The sequence below is a fragment of the Marmota marmota genome, unplaced genomic scaffold, assembly GCF_001458135.2.
Source record: "Marmota marmota marmota unplaced genomic scaffold, marMar, whole genome shotgun sequence".
In the NCBI taxonomy this organism is placed as follows: Eukaryota; Metazoa; Chordata; class Mammalia; order Rodentia; family Sciuridae; genus Marmota; species Marmota marmota.
This window is the reverse complement of record NW_026000101.1, coordinates 2,737,382-2,760,285: the sequence shown is the minus strand read 5'-3', so window position 1 is coordinate 2,760,285 and position 22,904 is coordinate 2,737,382. Positions and strand designations below refer to the sequence as shown.

Sequence of the window (22,904 nt, the reverse complement as noted above, 5' to 3'; positions counted from 1 at the left end):
ACTGTATGTCCCTTGTGTAAAAAACAACAGTTTCTAATCACAGACCTCACATGAGCAACTACAGCCCCAGGATTAGAAGCAGCTTGCCTTGGTACTCAACTTTACACAAGCCCAATCCTGACTTATTTATGGGATCAACAGTTACAAATTGATGACACGTGATTTAAGAGATAACTTGGAAAATCAAATATGCAAGATCTATTAATCTCTGCGTTCAAGGACATGAGGGTCACACTTTGAGATGAATAGCATATAGTTAAAACCAGGTGAAGTTTACCCAAAACCTCCTACTGGCTAAGAAATCAGCTTCACAAAAACAATACATTTAAAGTCACACAAAACCAGGCTCTTATTTTTATAGAAAATGAAATATTAAGTCATAGTTTTTTGTAGGATACTTTAAATTTAACTAGGAATGTTTTCTTTACCTTTCCTGCCCATGTTCTTCCAGCCAGGCCTTGCAACAATGCACTCAGTATCATTCCCAGATATGGAGGTACTAGAGAGCTGGTCTGTTTTGCAATTGATGCCATGGCAATGGCACCCTGGGCTTTCATCTTCCAAGACTGAGACTGCAATGCCTTCTGGGTAATGGTAATCAATTCCTGCAGGTATAATCGGATGCCTCCAAAGGACCCTGGGTTTAAAATGCAGTTAAAATACTTCTTAAGTGACAGGAAATATTAACTAATTTCTCTTTTTTTAAGTCTGAAGAAAGTCAGTGGCCATCAGTCTAAAGCAATGATTGTCAAACTGTTAAAGCACACCACTCTCAAAGGGAGGAACAGTGGGTGGTGTGGCTTATTTTTATAAGAGTAGGACTACATGAACTTGGGTATGTTTCCAGGAAGATGTAGTGCAAGTGATCCATCATACATTAATATGTGTCAGAGTGAAAAAACACTTCTGAGAAACACTACTCCAAAATAATACTGAGCGACATAAAAATCACCATTACACTTTATTTTATTTTATTTTAACTTTGGTACCAGGAATTGAATCTAGGGGCATTCGACCACTGAGCCAAATCTCCAGCCCTTTTTTGTATTTTATTTAGAGACAGGGGCTCATTGAGTTGTTTAGGGCCTTGTTAAGTTGCTGAGGCTGGCTTTGAACTCACAATCCTCCTTCCTCAGCTTCCTGAGCTGCTGAGATTACAGGCGTGCACCAACCATTACACAATTGACTAAAATAAGTAGAGCCCTACTTTGCTTGGGCAGTTTGTTTCTCACATGGACAGCCACAAGTCAAAGAGAAAAGCTCCAAATGCCAACGTTGTGTACTTAGAAATTTGGATTGACTAAAAATTAAATGAGATACATATTGTTAAAGTTCTAGGAAAGAAATTATAGAGGAGTTTATGAATAAACAATGTCGGTAAAAAAAATTCCAGTTATAGTTTATAGAAAGCAGGTTTAATTTAAAGGCAGTGTACTAACCAGGTACATTTTCCTGCCACACTTCAGTCCACAAATTACATTCTTCTTTTTCAGATTTCTCTTCATCAGCAATTTCATGCATGCCTAGAAATGCCAAGGGCAAAACTTCTTTGGCATGGTTCTTTAATACATCAGGGCTGTATCGTCCAATCGCATGAATAGTCAAAGCACAAGAAATCTTATAGATGGGTTCTGAAGAGAAGAAGAAACCAAAATTTTATAATACTTATTGGTTTTCAGGATAACTAATCTAAATATACTATTGCTCAATTTGTACCACAGCAAAACAAACAAGTAAAATGAATTAGAAATGTTTCTAACAAAATACATTATGTCAGAGAAAAATTCACTGTTACTTTACATGTATTACTTCATTACATTACCGTCTAAATTAAAATTGACATGAAACAGAAGGTACCTTCTTTCTCCATATACCAGCCACTGAGCTTTTGCAGCAGTTTTTCAGTGCTGCTATCTCGTGAGGTCTAAAAAAGAAACAATTCTAGTCATTTCTCTATAATTATCAAAGAGTTTTATTTCACTAAATCAGAAATTCAACTCACCCGAACTAAATGGCCCAGGGCAAATGCACAGGATTTCTGAATTACACTATTTCGATCTGTCAGGCCACTAAGCAAAGCACTCATAAGTTTACCTACCAGAAATAAAAGAAAAAATCTGATACTTGGTTAATCAAATGGTCTACTCTATTCCAAGACAAAAATAAATAAATAAATAACCTTATAATTAATAGCTGGTTTACTCCATAATAGTTTAGATCTCCTGAATGTTATATTTGTACTGTTTTGCCTTCTGTCTCCTGATAGCAAATTAAAAGTTAACCAGTGTCTAGAATATTGTGGGGAAAGTTGCAAAAATGAGAGATGGAGACATAAAAGTTCATGAGATCCACATCTTACCTAGAAGCCAGTATAAGAAGAAAAATGCTGATATAAAATTAGTTCTGTATGATAAACAAGTCCTACAGAATGACAAGATACTCTTACCTCCTTATACCACTAAGAAACAACAATCAAACACTCCTAGGACAGTAAAAAACTTGCTAAACCCTGCAATCCTGGAGACAAAGGGATTTGGCAAGTAGGAAAAAAGCACACAGCATATTAAACATGTCTAAATATTTTTCCATTTAAAACTTTGTCTCATAAGATATACAACCATGTAAAAATTTCCACAAACATGGTAAAACAAACTCACCTGAGTAAGGTGTTAGGTCCTGCGGACACTGAGTTGTTAAAGACACGATGACACTGGCACAGCCTCCCTTCAGGGTTACAAAAAAAGCAAAGGTCTAAGTGTGATGATCACATTGTTCAGTCTATCAAACAATATGTTTTTAGTACCAAAGATTTAAATATATGAAACACATGAAGCCTAATAGACCCTCCAGAATTCAGTCTAGAAAAAGGAAAACTTATTTTGAACTCGTAATGAAGAGATTTTTTTTTTTTTTGAAGACCTCCAACAAGATCAGTGGCCTTGGGCACTGTGATTTAAAAAAAAAAAAAATGATACAATCTTGTAGGAAAACAACACAAGCAATCATTTACCAACTCTTGTGCTAGCATTTCCTTTTCTAAAAATTTAACCAAAGGAAATAGTTTTCAATGTATCCAAAGATACTCATCACAGCGCTTTAGTATTTTTTTTTAAACCTAAAATCAATCAATGTTCCTCACTGGATTAAAATAAACAGTTTTATCTCCATACAACAGAGTATTATATGATCATTACTAAAAAATACATGCACAGAAAATATACTCAGTTTAAACAATTTTCTCTGTGCATTAAAATTATAAACAATTTTTAAACGTTTTTCTGATTTATAAATGTTAAAAATTTTAAATAAATACCAATTTTTCCATGAGAAAAAAACTGAGCCATTTGTTTCAAAAAGGAGGTGGGGATTTTGGTTGAAATAGTGAGACACTATAGGTTCATCATTTGTAATGGCATGCCTACCCCAACCCCTCCCACCCCTGGTGCATGATATGGAGTGGGAAAGACTATGCCAGCATGGAGCAGGGGATATATGGGAACCCTGTATGTTCTGCTTAATTTTATTGTGAAACTAAACTGCCCTATTTTTAAAAAGTAAAAGAAAAAGCCTACCAAAAAAGTAGGGGATTATGTTTGTATAATCTTGAAAAGAGGACATTTTTCCACCCAAAACCTGCAGACCCCTCTACGAAATATTCTTATACCCTAAAACAATCACTTCCTGACGAATGGATGTGCATCAACCATTAAGTGATAATAAAGGAGAACCAAGAGTATGTACCCAGGGAACAGAAATGAATCCACCAAAAAGAAGACATTAGTTTCCTACATCAGGCACATGTTATATTTCCAAATCAATTACAAGTTTTAAGCTACTCATGTAACCATAGAAACAAAATGTTCAATGTATAATAATATTAGGTTTTATAGAGATGCGAATTTCAAACATGATGGTTATTATATTTTTCTATCTAAAAACTAATGAAGATGTATACTTCCTCTTATGAAAAACACATTTACTTACCTTAGTTCCAAGACCTACACCACTTCTGATCAGTTCACATAATCTAGGAACTAGCTCACCCAGCACCGACACATCAAGATATTGCAGGCACTTTTGGAAAAGAATAAATATGAAGGCAAACCTTAGCAAATAATTAAGTCAATACTACATCTTAAATTAAAAACTGCTCGGGTCAAATATGTACCCACTGGATTTGATATGAATTGGAAAAATCACTGGTTTGATTTTGCTCTGATTTCAATATTTAAACCACCATTGCACTACAAACAGAAAAAATATCTATCAGCAGTTCAACATTAAAAACAGAACAAAACAAAAACAATGAAAATCATCAATTTATTAAAGGAGAAAATAAAGATAACCCAGAACAAAAGACCTCTCTGGATCTACTTTCTCTTTATTAATTCATGTTTAATGTAAAAAGTCCTATGTTAAAACTGACCTCTTTGTGGGCATACCCTCCCATCCCTAGTAAGTCAGTTTCTTAGATAAATTCCTCTCTAGTTCAGTATACTGTATTTTTTAAAATGCATCCACATATTCTATTATTAATGAACATACACATGTGGTGCTTGCTAACTATTCTCATTTCTTTAAGCTTTACATTCCCTCACTAAACCAACTAAGACATAATATCCTTAGACTAAATTTTGGTATTATTCCCCCTGTAGGCACTAAAAATTTCTATTCTCCTTGTCCAGCAGCTCTGTGATCTGCTTAGTAAACCAATTTCCAGTAGCTCACAAGCTCTTAGTTAAGCATTACAGGGAATTCTTGGGTAGAGATGACTCTATCGAAACTCAAGGAGCTTTAAAACTCAGAACCGCAAAATGCCAAGAAGCTCTTAGCCAAAAATTCTTCCTATGACTGAAACAACATACATAACTGCTCAGTTCCCTTCAACTACCTTCTGTGCTAACTACTTCATTAAATACCTATAAGCTGATAATTTCTTGGTCCTTCCCAAAGACAACTCTTGGGGTGGGGTGGGGGGGTGGATTCTAAATCTTTTTAAAATAGGTAGATAGATCCAGATTATATCTCTTAATAGGTTATTCTCCCTTGTATCATAAATTTGGACTACTTAGTTCTAGTTTTAGGAAAACATTTACTTAATTTAGTAACAGAATAAGAAAATAAGAATATTTTTAAAACCCTCAAATGTATACATTTTCAATATATCATTCAAAATTTTAAAATATAAAATATTTTTTAAAAAAACAACTAGGACTGGGGTTATGGCTCAGCGGTAGAGCGCATGCCTAGCACGTGTGAGACCCTGGATTCAATCCTCAGCACCATAAATAAATAAATAAATGTATTGTGTCCAACTACAACTAAAACATAAATTAAAAATGAAAAAGAAACAACTAGAGTCACAATAGCTAACTGATCTATCCCTTCAATTCATTTCATTTAATACAGGGTGAATACTTTGAAGAAATTACACTTGAAGAGAAGCAAACTAACTTTCTCATCATATTTAGACACTTACCATGTTGATTGTTTCCATCATGGGAGATGATTTGGCAGCACTGAGTCGAGCACTATCCATAGCAGCCTAAAGAACGCAAATTTAAGTCCCTCAGGACATTCAATTAATTAGGAATAAGACACACAGACACCAATAAAAGGGTTGTACTTCTGAACTAAAGAGCTTTTTAAAAATAACTGGTAATAAAGCCAAGCATAAGTCTAATTTCTATTGACCCTCACTCAACAATTTAGCTGTAACATCTCATTACAGGTGAGAAACCCAGACAAGTAAGAAATTAACTGCAGTTAGAAATTTAACACAAGCGGGCTGGGGATGTGGCTCAAGCGGTAACGCGCTCGCCTGGCATGCGTGGGGCGCTGGGTTCCATCCTCAGTACCACATAAAATAAAATAAAGATGTTGTGTCCGCCAAAAACTGAAAAATAAATGTTAAAAGTTCTCTCTCTCTCTAAAAAAAAAAAAAAACACAAGCCACCCAGCTTTTTGAGACTCATGTTCTCCATTCACTAAATAAAGTAATAGACTAAATTTCTAATAAACTTTTTCAAAAGTTGTGTCTAAGTGATTATATATATATATATATATATATATATATATATATATATATATATTAATTATATATTTAGTTCTTTTAACTTTGTGATGAACTTCATAACTGCAATGGTATTTTAGTCTAAACTATGCTGCAAAAGAGGTTATTACTATTCAGACAAAATAAATAAGAAAAACAAAGCAAAGAGAAGTGATTTGCCTAGGGTTGCAAAGTTTGAATCAGAATTTATACTCCTAATTTTCAAAACATTCTATGGGAATATAGAAAGGGTAAGTCTATTGCTAAAAGAAGCAAGAATGATGAATGGACAAGACAGAGCAGTAAAAGAGGCAAAGAGGAAAAAATAAGTTGGTAAAACAGTTTAGAGAAATTAAAAGTCAAATGGTAAAATGAAAGAAAACTGACATTGCAATGACAGCACCATAACGGTACTAATAAACAAAGATAAATGTAAAATAAACCAACCAAGTAGCTAAATATTCATGGAATGGAAACACATCACAGAAGAAATGGTTAATACAAAATGGAAAGATAATGGGCAGCATTTGTTTTTGTTTTTTTAAAGTACCAAACAGTACAATCAGATTCCTGCTTATCAGACTGATGTTCAATGTTGGCAAAGGCTCAGATAAAAAGCAACATGCATAACCTGTGATGGTGCAAAACCTCTCCCACAAAAATTCAAACTCACCTCACTGTAAAATACTATGCATGCATTAAAAGGAATGAAAAAAATCTATATATAGACATTATGTGTTATTCTGTTTTTTTAAAAATGAGTTGTAAAACAATATACACATTTTTAAAAATGATAATCTTTAAATTATCTGTGGTTTGGTTGCCCATGACAAAAAAGAATTTGAAAGAGATTGATCAAATTATATTATGGGGGCTGGGGCTGGGGCTCAGCGGTAGCACACTTGCCTGGCATGTGTGAGGGACTGGGTTCATTTCTCAGCACTGCATATAAATAAATTAAATTAAATAAATAAATAAAAGTACAGCAGCAACTAAAAAATATTTTAAAATAGTTATATTATGTGCATGTATGAATATGGCACAATGAATACCACTATATAACTATAATGCATAAATAAAAAACAAAAAGTTTTTAAATAAAATAAAGAATTTGAAAAAAGGCACAGGAAACACTTAATAGTAGAGACTCCTAGGGGATTACTCGATAGGCTTATGTGTTGTTCTAATTTTGCTCCACAGAATATGTTTAATCTACAATTTTAACAAATGACTCTGATCAAAGGTAAGGCAATCCCAGCATATGTGAACAACAGAACAATCTTCAACTACAACAAAGTCTTTCTTCACTTGTAGCACAGGGGATGGTCCATAGAAGAACTCTGAAGGTAGAAACCAACCCATAAAATAACAAGCATGCAAAAAAACAAAAAAAAAAAAAAAAAAAAAACTGTATTAAATTTATATTAATGCATTTTTTAAGATGAAGGTGTCAGTTTTTATTAGATACATAATGTACATGAGCCAGACTTGCCATCCCCCTCAAGAAAATAATAAAACACTGCATGTGCATATGGTTACAGGAACTGAGTGGTAATGTGATGAAAATATCATAAAGTCATGAAGTCTATCTAAAGACATTGGAAGTATTACTGAGACCCTCAGTACCTTAACAGGGCTTTTCCTTCATAATACTTACCAATAGACTTGTGCTACAAACTCACCTTTTCTTGGTCTGTAGCCCGAAGGCTCAAATAATTGAGAACTTGGGGCTCCAATACACTTAAGGATTCCAGCAGAGCAGGGATGAGTTTTGGTGCATGTGGTTTCAACATGGCTCCTGCACTTTTGCTGATCTTCACAAGGGTGCTAATGCTGTAAGACACACAGAATACAACTCCTGAGTAATTTTACCAAAAGTAATAACCCTACAGATCTAATCATGAGGATGTTCTGCAGTTCACTGCATTTAGGCATATACTTACATGGTTACAGAGCCTGGTCCTGGCAATTATTTTTTTATTTTGGCAGTGGGGAGAGTGCTGGGGATTGAACCCAGGACCTTCATCCCTTGGCACTTTCTTTTTAATTTCTTATAACAGAAACTTTCAAATATATATGAAAGGAAAAAGGATCATAAATGAAATTCCTTGTATTCCCCCCTTGTCCAACAATTAGCAATAATTGGCCAATTCTGTTTCATTTATAACTCTTCCATATATTCAGGCACAATTTTTCTCCAGCCACTGTATTATTTCAAAGCATATCCTATAATTAAACTTCAGTATGTATCTCTAATAATCAAGACTTTTTACCATAATCATAATGCCATTTTCACACTTTCAAAATATTAATAACTGGATGAGGATGTAGCTCAGTAGTAGAATGCTTGTCTAATATGTATGAGGCCCAGGGGTCCAATCCCTAGTACCAGAAGAAGTGTGTGTGTGTGTAAACAACTTTTTCTTATTATCTCACATTCAAATTTCCCTGATTATTTCACAAATATATTTAAAAGTTGATTTGTTGAAATAGGAATCCAGAATTCATCCATTATAATTGACTGCATTCCTTGAATCTTTTTGAAGAATTCCCTCCTTCCTCCTTTTCTTAATTTGTCCTCACTAATTATATTCCATTTGTATCATTTAACATGTTTCTCTGTACAGATTTACAAATGGAATATAATTAGTGAGGACAAATTAAGAAAAGGAGGAAGGAGGGAATTCTTCAAAAAGATTCAAGGAATGCAGTCAATTATANGGGGGGGGGGGGGGGGGGGGGAACTATAGTAATCTTTCATAGGATGCATTGTTAAGTGGCCTACCTATCAAATTTTGTGGGATGCACATAATGTCTTTTTATGGTTTTAACAGTGATCAATGGATTCAGGTTTGATTAGCTTGAACCATCACAAAATTCCCTATTAGCCTTCCACCTAGTGGATACAGAAGCCACTAATGATCACTGTAAAGATTATTTTACTGAGAACAGAAAAATAGTAGCATTATTAAGTGTTATAACCAACTGGCAAGCTCTTGAGGACCTGGAATATTTAGAAAATGTGTACTGGCTGGGGCCAGTAACAACAAATAACACAACTTAGAATGCAAGCCAAAAACAAGGTCCCCTGAGAATGTTACCCTGAAAATATTTGACTCACAATTTTTCTTAAATGTTTGAGTTACCTCAATAGATTCTTCTCAATCTATTTCTTCATATTTTCAAGACATTCACAGAAACAATTCCTACTGAATGACTAGGAAATAAGTAAGGAATCAATTCATTCACTTATTCAATTGATCCATACCTCAGGGCTCGAACTTCTGTCACAGGACTCATCATTCCTTTGTCCAGAAGGCAAGGCAGAAGGACAGCAATGGTTCTCTGGCCAGCTGCTCCTTTGGCAGGGTCACACATTTTCACACAAACCTCACATACAAAGAGTACGGACATTAGTGAAACTGACCTCTAAGCCAATAAAGCATTCATATGACAAAATGATTTTCATTTCACTCTTAGTAAAAGAATAAATAAGTCTACACTCTCACATTATATGGAAAGACAGAGGAATAAGTACTGGTATTGAGTCTTAGGTCCACCAATAACTAAGTCAGAAAATTTAGCAAGGCATTTTACTCTCTAAATTTGTGAAATGGGGAACAAAAGAGTTGAAAATAAAATGTGAAAATGAATTTAAAAAACACTTCAAAGAAGGTTTAAAGTATCATCATCACCATCTCATTAATAATTTTCAGTGATAGGATAATATGCCAATAAGGAGCACAAATCTGAAATGTGAAACACCTGGATTTAAGATCCAGTTTTACCACTGCAAAGTTTATGCAATTTGATGTAAAAGTCCCTGATAAATAACAAAATCAATTTCAAGTGGCAGACTATTTAGTTTCAAAAAGCTTTCCAATATCATAAATATGAAAGATGATAAAAGACAGATGTTGCTTGATCTAAGAGAGCAATGTGTTCTTCAGGGTGCAAGTCACACCTTATGTAAAGGCCTACAAATGCTCACCATTTAGAGATCAAAGGGATGTTGTTTAAGATATTAGTACTCTTATGTACTGCTTTCTCATCCGTTATAAAAACAGTGAACTAAAAAGTGAAGCCAATTACCCAGCAACTAAATGAGATCTCATGTGACAAAAAATAAAGTATTGTCAAAGTCATACAAAACCTGCCCTATTCCATCCCCATAGGGATATGAGAGTTCTCACCTTGCTCAGAGTTTTCAGAGCTAGTTCAGCTGCTTTTCGTACAGACTCCTAAAAAGGAGGAAAAGTTGGCATCAGACAACTTAGAGAATTCATTCTTAACTCCCTACAATACACAATTAACTGCCTCAAACCCTACAGTAAAAAAAGTCTCTACTTTCAATATCATTAAAATATATACATACATCTCTCACACACACACACACACACACACACACACACGAGATTCTACACTCAACAAGGAACGTATGCCATATTACTATTTTTAAAAATTGGGTATGACCTATTTTGACCTTACAAAAAAATTAGTCATAAAGTCTAATAGTTCAGAAATTAAATGTATCATAAAAATAAATAAATAAAGATCTTTGTGAGGATTCTAAAAGATTAAAAAATTTCTAATGAATAAGGCAAAAAGACAAGCCTGAAGTGCCTAAATATATCAAAGTATCCAAAATTTAGATTAGCCCAATGCTATAGTCTGGATACTAAGTGATCCCCAAAGGTCTATTTATCAAAGACATGGTCCCTAGAATGGTACTATTAGGAGGTGGTAAAACCTTGGAGAGGTGGGGCCTAATCAGAGGTCCTTTGGTCATAGGGGGTATGCCCTTAAAGGAGACTGTAAGACTTTGGTCTCTTGATCCTTCTCTTTGCTTCCTTGCTACGAAGTGAATAGTTTTACTTTACCACATGCTACTGTTCCTATGTGCTGCCTCAGCACAGGCCCAAAACAATGGGGTTCATCAATCACAAATTGGAATCTCCAAAACTGTGAGCTAAAATAAACCTCTTCTATTTGTAAATTATCTTGGGCATTTGTTATAGTGATATGAAGGTGACTAAGATGCCCAAGAAAAATTCAGAGAAACTTTTCATTAATCACTTTATTTGGGAATGACTAACCCAATTTACAAAACTGACCAAAGTAGAATTATTATGAATTATTTCAAAACAATTATTTGTCCCTAATCTAAAAGCATGAGCAATCTCTATTGAAAAAGTTAGTCACCATTTTTCTTTTTGTAAGTCAATTCAATTTAGATCTAAAGATATCATCCTTACAACTTCAGAGACAAATGAAGGCTAAAATTATGATAAGAGACTGTGTTTTTTTTAAAAACTGGATATGGAATTTCAAAATATATAACATATTTTTACAATTCCATATTAAGCTATTCAACAAATAAATGCAGATTTATTTCTTTCTATAATACCTTGATATCATCTTGTACTCTAAAAAGCGTTTCCCAAATTTCTGGAAGTTTATCAATGATGTCATCTAGGGGTCTTCCTCTCAATAAATCATTCAAAGCTAAACAGCTGAAAACAAGAACAAAAACAAAAAATTGATTGCAAATTTGATCAAAAGGGCTGGTGTTGTGGCTCAGTGGTAGAGTGCTTGCCTCACATGTGTGAGGCACTGTGTTCGATTCTCAGCATCACATATAAATAAAGGAATAAAACAAAGGTCCATCAACAACTAAAAAAAAATTAATTTGATCAAGAAAACTCAATATGTTACTATGAAACATTCATATAGATTCCAGATCATGATTATCCTTTCTTAGTACCTCAAATATATCACATATATTTGGCCTTTACAATCATCAAACATTTGTTTCCCACAACTATAAGACACTGCCTTTGATACAATATGCCATGTTTTACTCACCATTGTGCCCTTAGCGCCTAATACATTGTCAAGCACATAGCAAATACTGAATGAATATAAAATGCATAGATAAATACATGCTACCATACAAAGTCATGAAAGTATATCAGATTACCTAGCTGTCTACCAATTTAACAAACTGATCTTCAGCTTCTTTAATTTCTTCTTTTTTTTCCCCCAGGGCCAAGGACCAAACACAAGGTCTTCTGCATGCTAGGCATGCACACTGCCATTGAGCTAAATCCCCAATCCCTTCTTTAATTTAATATTTATATAAACTAACATAGGAAAACTACTGATAAGAGTTTAAAATAAAGAAAAATAATTACATAAGCAAACCAGAAATAAGCTTTCAAGTAGTTTTATTTTATTCCTTCTTCACAAAGTAAAAAACTTGGAAATTAAAAGGAAAAAAATTTCATTTGTATTTAACTATTCTTATATTTCAAAAATGATACCTGGATTCTCGAACTCGCCACATACTGCTAGTAAGATTCTTAACCAAATCTTGAAGAATTTCCTTCAAATACTTATCCACCTAATGAATGCAAAAAGATAATGTTAAAAATATAAAAGCCATCAACAATCAAATTATTCACTTCTCAACCATACTGGCCCATTTTCTGTATTAAACAGCCTACATGTCTCCCCAGGCATCTCGGCCTACACATCTCTCCCCACTTTGGTTGCTGTAAGCTATCAGAGTGATCATTCTGAAATGCAAAGCTGAAAGTCCAATAACCTGGGCATGCATACAAAGCTTCTGTGACTCATTTAGCTTCAAAAGTATCTGTTCTCTCTTATCTCCATTCCTTGGCACATACTTCCTTTACCTATAAACTCCTATTCATCCCTCAAACTCCAATTAGCCACCAATCAGAAAAGACTGTCCTAAGGACTCTCCTCTGTGAACCCATGGCAACTTCTTACAATGCATCATATCAGACCATCCAGTAAATGCACTGCTCCACTACACCGAGGACCTCAAGAGCAGGGATGATATCTCATCTCTGTATCTCCAGTACCTTGCATAGCATCTGTTTCATGAAGAAGTACTGTGATCGTTCATGATGAAAGATGAATTTCAACTTTTAAGCCTCTGTTCTGATATACATTTAATAACTTTGTAATAATGACAAATTGACAGTAGAGTCGGGGTTTATGCCAATAAATCCAAAGACTCCTATAACTTGAAGCTTTTCCACTTTTAATCTTGTAGGTAGAAGAGTTATGTTATGCTCACTTATACATCAGAAAACAAGAGAGAGAGATAAATAACTCATTAACATTGAACAAATGATAGCTTCCTATATCCCCTCCTCTATCTAACATAGGTAATCTCATCACAATTGAAGCTTCACCTTTCACCCACTCAGAAATGATGATCACATCTCAAGATCCAAGAATTCAGACCTACAAGGCCCCTGGCCTATTAGGTTTTGGATGACCCAGAGGTACCACATACTCTCCTAGAGCAAATGGAACTCACTGAGCCTACAAAGCTGCACCCTCAAGTACCTTCCGCTACGAACAGGAATACATTCAACCTAGTATCAGACAGAAGAGGAAAGGGCCACATCATGTGCAGTCACTTATATAAAGCATTGTAGGGATCATGGTATTTATACAAAGTGAATTGCAAAGCCATGATGCAATCTGCCTTTTTTAAAAAATCACCTGCTACTAAGCTGATCATTAAAAAAGGAAGGTAAAGAAAAAGAGGAGGATAATGGTGACCTAGTTAGTCATCAGGATAGAATTAGGGAAAGAAGAAGAGTGGAGTCAAGGAAGACTTTGAAAGCATCATCAACAGAAATTGCTACTGAATTCATTTGGGAAGTAGGGGTAAGATACAGACAAAAATCAAGAATGATACCAAGTTTCCTGGTTTGGATAAGTATATAAACAGTGAGGAGAATATAAGAAGGTGGTTATATTTTTTTTTCAGTCCTGTTCTGGATAAGTTAATGATATTGAAACAAGAGCCAAGTGAAGGTCTCAAGCAGGCAATCAGAAACACATACCTGGAGCACAGGCCACATCTGGGCCAGTACAGGACTAGAAACCATCACAATAAAGATAACTTTGATAAGCCATGGAACGGTATAGAGAAAGCTGAGAAAATTTAAGAGGTGGTACTCAGGCACATCCTGAGAAATTCTAATATCTAATTGTACAAACAACCAGTTGATAAAAAATCATGAGAGAAAAACAATACATGGTAATTGCTTGTTTCCCTGTCTGTCTCCCCAGGAAAGGGAACTCCTTGGAGGTCACACTATAACTCATTCTCCACAGCATCAACATACAATATTCCATTTGTTTGAATACACTACCATTTCCTTAACCATCCTCCAGCAGACACTTAGGTTTTTTTCTATTTTTGAGATTTTAATAACTGCTGTTGTAAGCACCTTTGATATTGTGAAAGAAGGAAGAAAGCAATAATTGAAAGAAAGCTTATTTATTAAAACAAATAAGTAGTTAGGTAGAAAGTAGAAAGAAATATGGGTACTTTGGGACCTCAGACAAGCTACAGCATTTTCCTAACACATGAGAGTTCACAAATACTTGCCATTGATTTGTCAGTGACCAATGCATTCCAAATACTTGTCATGGCCTGTCGAATGCCAAGGTTGGGATCAAACTGATAACGATAAAGACGAGGAACTAGTTGAGGCAGAAAAGGAGCCAGCTGTTCTCCAGCTCTTGTAGCAATTACATTAAAACCAAAAGCAGCACCCTAAAAGTAATAAGATAAAGTGGCTCAGACATACCTATTGCAGTTAAAATATTAGCATTAAATAAATGGGAATAATAAAATCTCCCTCCCAAACTTAATCCTAAACAGAGCCTGATTTATTGGGTCTTCCTTACCAATCAGTAATAGTAGCCATGTGGTAGTAAGGCTCTCAAACACAGATTTTACAAAGTCAATCAACTGCTACTGCCTGCCAACATAGCATGCTTGGTTTTAGAAGTAAAAAAGAAAAACTGCCCAGTGATAGCAACTTACCTTCCTTGAGTTCCACATTGCATGATGGTTGGCCAGATTCATAAATTTATACACCAGATCTGGCTGACTAAGATCACTTGCCAGAGAACAAAGCTCCTTGTAAGTAGAAAGGCCCTGGCTTAGAAACAAACAAACCAAAGGAAGTATGCAATAATACATTTCTCTACCTCTGGTCTAATACAAACTGCATCAATATTACTAGGCTACTTTAAAATTACACTTCCACTCAATTTCTCATACTGAATTATCTCATCACCATGGGGAAAAAAAGTTGGTTGAGAATACAAAAAGTCACCTACTTCAATTATCAACAATTCCTAAGCCCCTCTATATTGCTGCTGGTAAATAACCTAAATGTACCCATAACTCCCAGGTGGAGCTCTAACCGCCTTAGGGGGCAACTCAATAACTCCTCAATATATGGTACACAAATCTCTCTTATAATCATACGTCATTTAAAGACATTTGTTTCCCATAAGTCTTTTTAAAGTTAGACCACTCTAATCCTGATTCTTTGTGGAGTTTTTCCTCTAAACCAATAATATTTGCTCAAATAGCTGATCATTTTGTGTTATCTTGTGAAAAGTGAGCAATTTTTTAAAAAACGCAGAAGAGGTCTATCTGGAGAGCAAGTAGAATAAGAACAACTTTGGGAGCTCAAGACATAGCTCAGTGGTAGAGCACTTGCCTAGCAATTGCAAGGCCCTGCGTTCAATCTTTAGCACTATAAAATCACAATTTTTGATGTGAAAACGGTGAGCTACAGGAGAACATAGGACAGAATTAACAGCCTGCAGCTTTTGCCTGTCAAAGAGACCACAGCAAGGCAAACTGACAAGCTACACCCATTTACCCAACAATTCTTAGAGCAAAAGTAAAATATAATCACGGTGGAATAGTGATAAAATAAAGAAGGTAAAGCTCAAGGAATTAATTGAAATGCTGAACTGATGAACTCTAAAATATCAGGTTGCCCCACTAAAGGTATACTAGAAGCCAAGCTATGCTGCCATGTCCTCACTCAGGACTGAATTACCTGAGAGCTGAAAGCACTTGGCTTAGTCAGTCTCCCAAACTGCCCTCAGAGCCTCAGGGTCAAGGTCTCCCACTGAGCAACCCACCACCAATAGCTAGTCATTGAAGAGATATAAAGGCCTAAAGAGGGAACATAAGGGTGTAGGCTTTGTGTCTCAAAGCAGGAAAAATGAAGGGCCATCCCATTCCAGCAGAAAGCTCCTCTGACTTTCAGTATCCACTGCGGTAATGAAAGCAATTCAGACCTTTCCACTCCTGTTGGCCTTATCCTGCTTGCTTGTTCCCACTAAGGAACTCCCCAATGAACTTCCAGCATACAAATCTGCATCTCAGAGTCTACTGCCAACAAACCTAATATAAAAGAGTAGGCTTTCCCTTACAAATTTTCTTTTTCCACCAACAAACAACATTTCTGTAAGGATAGAAACTTCCTCACTGCTAGGTTTACCAAACTGGAAAGAAAGGGATGGAAGGGAAGAAAGGGAAGGAAAGGGAAGGGAGGGAGGAGGGAAGAAGGAAAAAAAATTAATTCTACACTAAATCATCAATGGATTTGGCATACTTACCCATCCGGTGTTTTGCCAAGGGTTCCCCCTTGAAACACAACTGTCTCTCCAGAAACTTCATGTTTAGCTCTACACCAAAATAAGAATTTAAATCAGTCTCAAACTTTCCATACCAGCATTCAACTAAAGACATGTTTCATTTGCAAACTGGTAAAACTGAACTTCCTATCAAGTGCCTACTATACTCAAGATGTAAAAGTCAACTACTCTTTTCCATTAACCTGAGGATGTTGTAAAACCAAATTTTAAATGAACGAATTAACATATGTAAGTGACAGCCCATACAAAGTTACACTGAATTAAACGTGGTCACACATTTAAAAGCAACTTTGCCACAAGGAAAGCAACATAAAGGACAACCAAGAGTAAGACTGACTTCCTCCTATATACCTCACGGATCAGACTACAAATGATGTACACACTTCTTCACATCTTAATTTTCATTTAGCCATCAGTAATTACAGTATTTTTCTAATCCAATGCTTTAATTGTGCTGGGACCATTCAAACTTCAAAGTCTGACTAACTGGCATATTTCTAAAGTAAACAGTGTATAATGAGATAATTTTTATTTCATAGCATATTCTCTCTGTAAGTACACACACTTGCTATGTTCAAATGTGAAATGTTCAAGCTCACCATACCTTTTGCCAGTCATAAGTGTTTCAACAAGCAGAGACACCAATTCCTGTTGATCTTGTTCACTGCCTAGTTCATAAACCAACCCAAGGCCTTTGGAGGCAACATCTTGGCTAAGTTCTACCAAAAAAAAAAGGATAAAATCATAATATTCTTAAAAATTCTGACTACTTGAATTTAAAATAGAATATTATTCAGCATTAAAAGAGAATAAAATATGGCATTTGCAGGTAAACAGATGAAGTTGGAGAATATCACGATAAGTGAAGTAAGCCAATCCCCAAAAAACCAAAAGCCAAATGTTCTCTCTGATAAGTGAATGTTGATCCAAAATGCGGGGAGGGGGCATGGGAAGAATGGAGGAACTTTGGATTGGGCAAAGGGAGGGCGTGAAGGGCAGCGGGCATGTGGGTAGGAAAGATGGTGGAATGAGAAGGACATCAATACCCTAGGTACATGTATGACTGCACAAATGGTGTGACTCTATAGAGTGTACAACTCAAGATTTGAAAAGTTGTGTTCCATCTAGGTACAATGAAACAAAATGCATTCTGCTGTCATGTAGAACAAATAAAAAAATTTTTTTTAAAGTTGCCCTTTTGAAGTAAAGCATCTAATAGGAAGAGAATAAAATGCATCCAATTTTTTTAAAAAATGGTATCAAGTACAAATGCCAGTAATCCCAGCTATTCAGGAGGCTAATGCAGGAGGATGGCAAGTTTGAGACCAGCAAAGGCAACTAAGAAAGACTCCATCTGAAAATGAAAAACAAAAAAGAACTGGGATGGGCTGGAGTGCTCAGCGGTAGAGCACCTCCCTAGCATGTGCAGGGCCCTGGGTTTGATCCTCAGCACCACATAAAGGTATTGTGTCTAACTATAAATAAATAGAACTGGAGGTGTAGTTCGGTGGTAAAATACCCCTAGGTTCAATCCCCAGAACAAAAACTAAAAAATCCAAAAATAAAGATAAGATAGAAAGGGCCTGAGGAGGGCTGGGGATGTGGCTCAAGCAGTAGCACGCTCGCCTGGCATGCGAGCGGCCCAGGTTCGATCCTCAGCATCACATACAAACAAAGATGTTGTGTCCACCGAAAATTAAAAAAAATAAATATTAAAAAAAATTTTTTTTAAAAAAAGGGCCTGAGGATGTAGTTCAGTGAGAGAGCACTACACACACACACACAAAAAAAAGGCAGGGGAGTGGGTCAAAGTGTTTAATTAAAAAAACAAAAAAAACACAGAATCAATCAGCCTATTTCGCTGAAAATCTCAGTGGACATGGCACATGAGTCACTGTAATGAGAATTACATCACAGAAAATCCAACTCACAAACCAAGACAGTATAGATAGACCTATTACCACAGGGTACATAGTAACAAAATATCATTGTTAAGTAGTACACAGAAGAGATTTTAAAAAGCCTCACAGAATACCTAAGTTCAATTTTTAAACTGAAAGGTCAATACAAGATTGTATGATTTTAAAAGTTATAAAACAAATCAACTATTTATTTGTATAATGCATTTACCTCTCCTAGCCTCAATCAGAGAGGAAAGGTAATAAGAAATAGAAGAAAATACTTAGTACAGGTACTAATATTAAAGAAGGCCACAGCTCCATTTTTAAGTACAAAGCTGAAGAACATGTTCTAAAAACATGTTTAAAAGTTGCATTAACTTGAATTCAAAATAGAATATTACTCAGCATTAAAAGAGAATTAAATTATGGCATTTGCAGGTAAATAGATGAAGCTGGAGAATATCATGCTAAGTGAAGTAAGTGATTTTTAAAAATGAAATAAGGATTTTAATTTCCTGTACCCTAATCAGAAATTCAGGGTTCTTTTCTTAATCATTAATATAATTATTACCCTTAAAACTAAGAATTTAATTTTATTTTGTTTTTGAGCTATGTAAAATAGTTCAAAAAGTTCTTTTATGTTCATTAATCCAAACTTTTTGAAATATAAAATACAAGTTTAATGAAGCTTAAAAATAAAATATTTACTGACAACCTACCATCATTTTCTGACAGAACTGAAACAAATGCACTCTGAATTTCTTTAAGATGAGACTGAAAGAAGAAAAAAGGCATTAGAACACTGTAACTCTACCTCTTTGAGAGAGTTAAAAACTTGATCTTAAGAATACAAGAACCCTAACGATCAAGGTAGTCACAAACCCTGCTGCACCCTCATCTTCATAGATGTACAAATTACCCAAAGTTGTGCCACTCACAGGTAGTCTAATACTGAGCCTCTCCCATCCTTAGTACTTCTGACCTTATACCTTCAAGTATCATCTTCCAATCAGTATCTACCAACCACCATCCTTCCTTAATGCACAGCTTATTTTAAAATCCCTGCTATTACCCTCACCTTCATACACTTTCCTTCTGACCTTTCATTCTTAAATACTGTGGTTTCCAACAGAGCTGGGAGCAAGGCTTACCTTCACTTCCTTATGGGTACTAAGCTTCCTCACAAGGGAAAGGAGCCAGATACAGGCTGCTTGCCTCACATGTGGGTTGGGGCTGATGATGTGTTTATTTAAAATCACATCCAACACCCAGGGGACTACATCATTCACTTTGGCGCCTAAGGAAAAACAAAGGAAGTTAATGATTAAAAAAACTAAATATATTTTCCTGAGAAAATTCAATTGAAACCAATAATTACTCAATATAATGATTTCATAATCAATTAAAATTCAAATGACTGAAAGTATAATATCTGAAGAAATCAATAATTATTCACTTTAAAACCTAAGATAAGCTTAAATAACCTTTCAAAGAAATTCAGATAATTTTAATTCCCTAGAATGAAAAATTATCCCACCCTCTCCAGTCTCAAAAATTTTACTTTTTCTACTAGATCTTTCTTAACTTCCATTTAAAAACAAATAAGCGAAACTCTTTTGACTTCACTTTACTTCTCCAGCTACCATGCATTTATCTCTTTTCCTTCACTACTTCTGGGCTTCTCAACATCAACACTGCTAACATTTCTGGCTGGGTAATTCTTTGCTGTGGCGATCTGTCCTATGCACTGTAGGATACCTTGCCTCTACCCATTAGAGATTAGTAGCACCCATCTTCCCCAGTACCCAGACATTACCAAAGTCTCACTCCTCCTGTTAAGAAATCACTGCTTTACATCAAACCATTCAACATCACCCCAGGTACGTGCATGACCACATATATGGTGTAACTCTACATCATATACTACCAGAGAAATGAAAAGCTGTGCTCTGTTTGTATACAATAAACCAAAATACATTCCATTATCACATATAACCAATTAGAACAAATTTTAAAAAAGAAAAAACACATTCAAAACAATTCCATACTCATGATCAAACTTTTCCTTCCTCTTAATTTTTCTTAAACCTACTCCAAATCAGCCATTTACCTTTTCTTTGCCAAAGAAATTACTCATAAAAGTCACCAATTATCTTCCTGCTGCTTGCTAAGTCCAATAATCACTTTTCAATTTTCATCTTTTCTTTTTCCATTTGCATCTTAATTGACCTGTCAGCAGTATAGAGACAACTGATTCCCTTACTAACCTGCAACTTCTCACCCCATTTCACCGTCTCTCACTGACCACATTAAACTAGTTCTGAGAGTCATATGAAATCCCTTCTTTTACTTTCCCATAACTACAATATAGCCAGCTACTATAGTTCTATCTGGGCACTACAATCACCAAGTAAGCAGCCCATACTAGAGTCCCAAGGACTAGGGACTAACCTGCCTAGGACTAGGCCCTAACTTGCTTTTCAAATGCTCTTCTTTCCATTCACAGCAAGATTACTGACTGTAACAAACAACACAGATATTGGGGCAAGTAGCATTCAGCTGAGAATAACAGAATATGCATGACTAAATTTCAGGGTAACAGATTCATAGGCACCACTTCTCCACAATATGTTATATTTTCCTTTCCCTGAAAACATAAAGATGAGGGAACTAAATGTTGATTTAGTGGACAATTTGAGATTCTTCTGCATGAATAGAAAGCCAAGCAGGATCCAATCTTCCAAAAAGTTTGAGACAACATATGAAGTTCAAAAGTATAAAAATCAGCATAGAAACCTCCCTATTATTCTTTTCCTTAAGTCACTATGTGAAAATCCATGGACTTACAAAATATGCCTCTTACGGCAAAGCCACTGTTCAGTATGAACCCTCAGTTCTGTCAGACCTGATATCACCTCTCACATGCAACCTAGGAATTTCCACTTCACATTTGATTACCTCCTTGTTAACAATGGTCGCTTCCTTGAGTATCTTCTTTCTCTTTTACAAATTTCTCATTGCTTTATCTCATGTGCATTCAAAGATAAACCTCAGAGAAGTGACTTTAATTCAGCTTCTGTCAATCCACAGTTGTCCTAACTATAATGCAAGCTAAAAGTATTTTTCTATTTCCCTTAAATTTCTTTATGGTAGCTAATACAATAATAGGTAACAAAGTAATGCAGTGTGTTAAGTGCAATACCTAAATTAATGTCTCATAACACAATATAATTCACAACAGAATAATTACCATGAGAACATTATATTTTAATTTCCAACTAAGAAAATAAAATCTAAACACTTTGTTTTAAGGATTAAAATAGAAATTCTGGTTCAAATATTGAAATAGATTTTCAATTTCAAATTCAAGACAAACCACAGATATTTTAAACCTTAAATCTATAATATATAGTCAGAAACCATACAACGCCCCCCACCCCCAATGTGCAATCACTAAGAGTCAGTGCACCTTTAGGGCTAGCAAGACACTGAAGCTTTATTATGTAACAAAGAATTTAAGGGATACATCACTTGGAAACTGCTACATCTCAAACTCTGAAACTGGCTAAATACACTAATCCTAACGAAAATAGCAGAAGTTTGAAGGAATTCACTGATAACTCCCTGTCCTGTTTGCCAAAGGCCTTTTAGAAGTTCTCACTGATTTCATGTTTACTTTTCTTCTATCAACTATTTTCCTTAATTGAACGACATTAGTACAGCATGTATAAGTACAAGAAACTGAGTTCATAATTTATTTGGTTCAAGTGTGATATAGAAAACATAAATCAATTAGTTGAATATTTGGTACCAGAAGGAGGAATATATTCTTCTTCAGTCACTAGCCAGGCATCTCGGGCAGCCACAGAACTAGTTCCTATTGCAGCACTGGTAATGGCTTCACCAATAGTGAACTGAAGTTCTATCTGCTTGGCCTGCAAAGAGGGAAGCAAAAGCCATGAATGAAAGAAAATATGTACATCCATTGTTATAAAAAAAAAAAAAAAGCTGCTTAATCCTTTGTTTATCTGCATGCTTTGTTTTCACTCTTTTGCGAGGCTTAACTCAGTGATTATAAAGCAAGGTAGAATGAGGGGTGGAGAATGACTTGAAGACCTTTTTCCAGGTCCATGCTACACTCCTCACCTTCAGCAAAAAATGACTAAGCAGTGATTTTTTTAATTTTTGTATGCAGGATATAGTTCACCTAGGAGGACAGGGTGTCCTGTCCACTGGCTTTGAAGCCACACTGACTTCAATACAACTTATAGTTATCTCACCAGCTACATACCCTTTATCTAAACTTTCCTGAGCTTCAACATAATACTATTACTTACCTCATCAGGCCATAAGGACTATATGAGGTTACTGTACATAAAGTTTCTATTATACAGTATGCCTGACTACAGTAACTGTACAATAAATAGTAG

At 35.3% G+C, this 22,904-nt stretch overlaps 1 protein-coding gene across 5 annotated transcripts in view; it reads right to left on the bottom strand.

Moving 5' to 3' along the window:
* The window catches only part of Ecpas (Ecm29 proteasome adaptor and scaffold), a 109,575-nt gene that overhangs the window by 8,337 nt on the left and 78,334 nt on the right, over positions 1-22,904 (bottom strand). For all 5 annotated transcript variants that reach the window (XM_048783213.1, XM_048783214.1, XM_015492205.2 and 2 more), the window contains 19 exons: positions 22,286-22,409; positions 19,626-19,771; positions 19,194-19,248; positions 17,178-17,292; positions 16,535-16,603; positions 14,934-15,051; positions 14,493-14,660; positions 12,376-12,455; positions 11,460-11,565; positions 10,246-10,293; positions 9,321-9,442; positions 7,735-7,885; positions 5,480-5,545; positions 3,985-4,074; positions 2,658-2,724; positions 2,003-2,094; positions 1,858-1,924; positions 1,440-1,631; positions 429-637 (listed from right to left, as the gene is read on the bottom strand). In XM_048783213.1, coding sequence (XP_048639170.1) covers positions 429-637; positions 1,440-1,631; positions 1,858-1,924; positions 2,003-2,094; positions 2,658-2,724; positions 3,985-4,074; positions 5,480-5,545; positions 7,735-7,885; positions 9,321-9,442; positions 10,246-10,293; positions 11,460-11,565; positions 12,376-12,455; positions 14,493-14,660; positions 14,934-15,051; positions 16,535-16,603; positions 17,178-17,292; positions 19,194-19,248; positions 19,626-19,771; positions 22,286-22,409 — 2,085 coding nt within the window. The remainder of the gene's footprint in view (positions 1-428; positions 638-1,439; positions 1,632-1,857; positions 1,925-2,002; positions 2,095-2,657; positions 2,725-3,984; positions 4,075-5,479; positions 5,546-7,734; positions 7,886-9,320; positions 9,443-10,245; positions 10,294-11,459; positions 11,566-12,375; positions 12,456-14,492; positions 14,661-14,933; positions 15,052-16,534; positions 16,604-17,177; positions 17,293-19,193; positions 19,249-19,625; positions 19,772-22,285; positions 22,410-22,904) is intronic.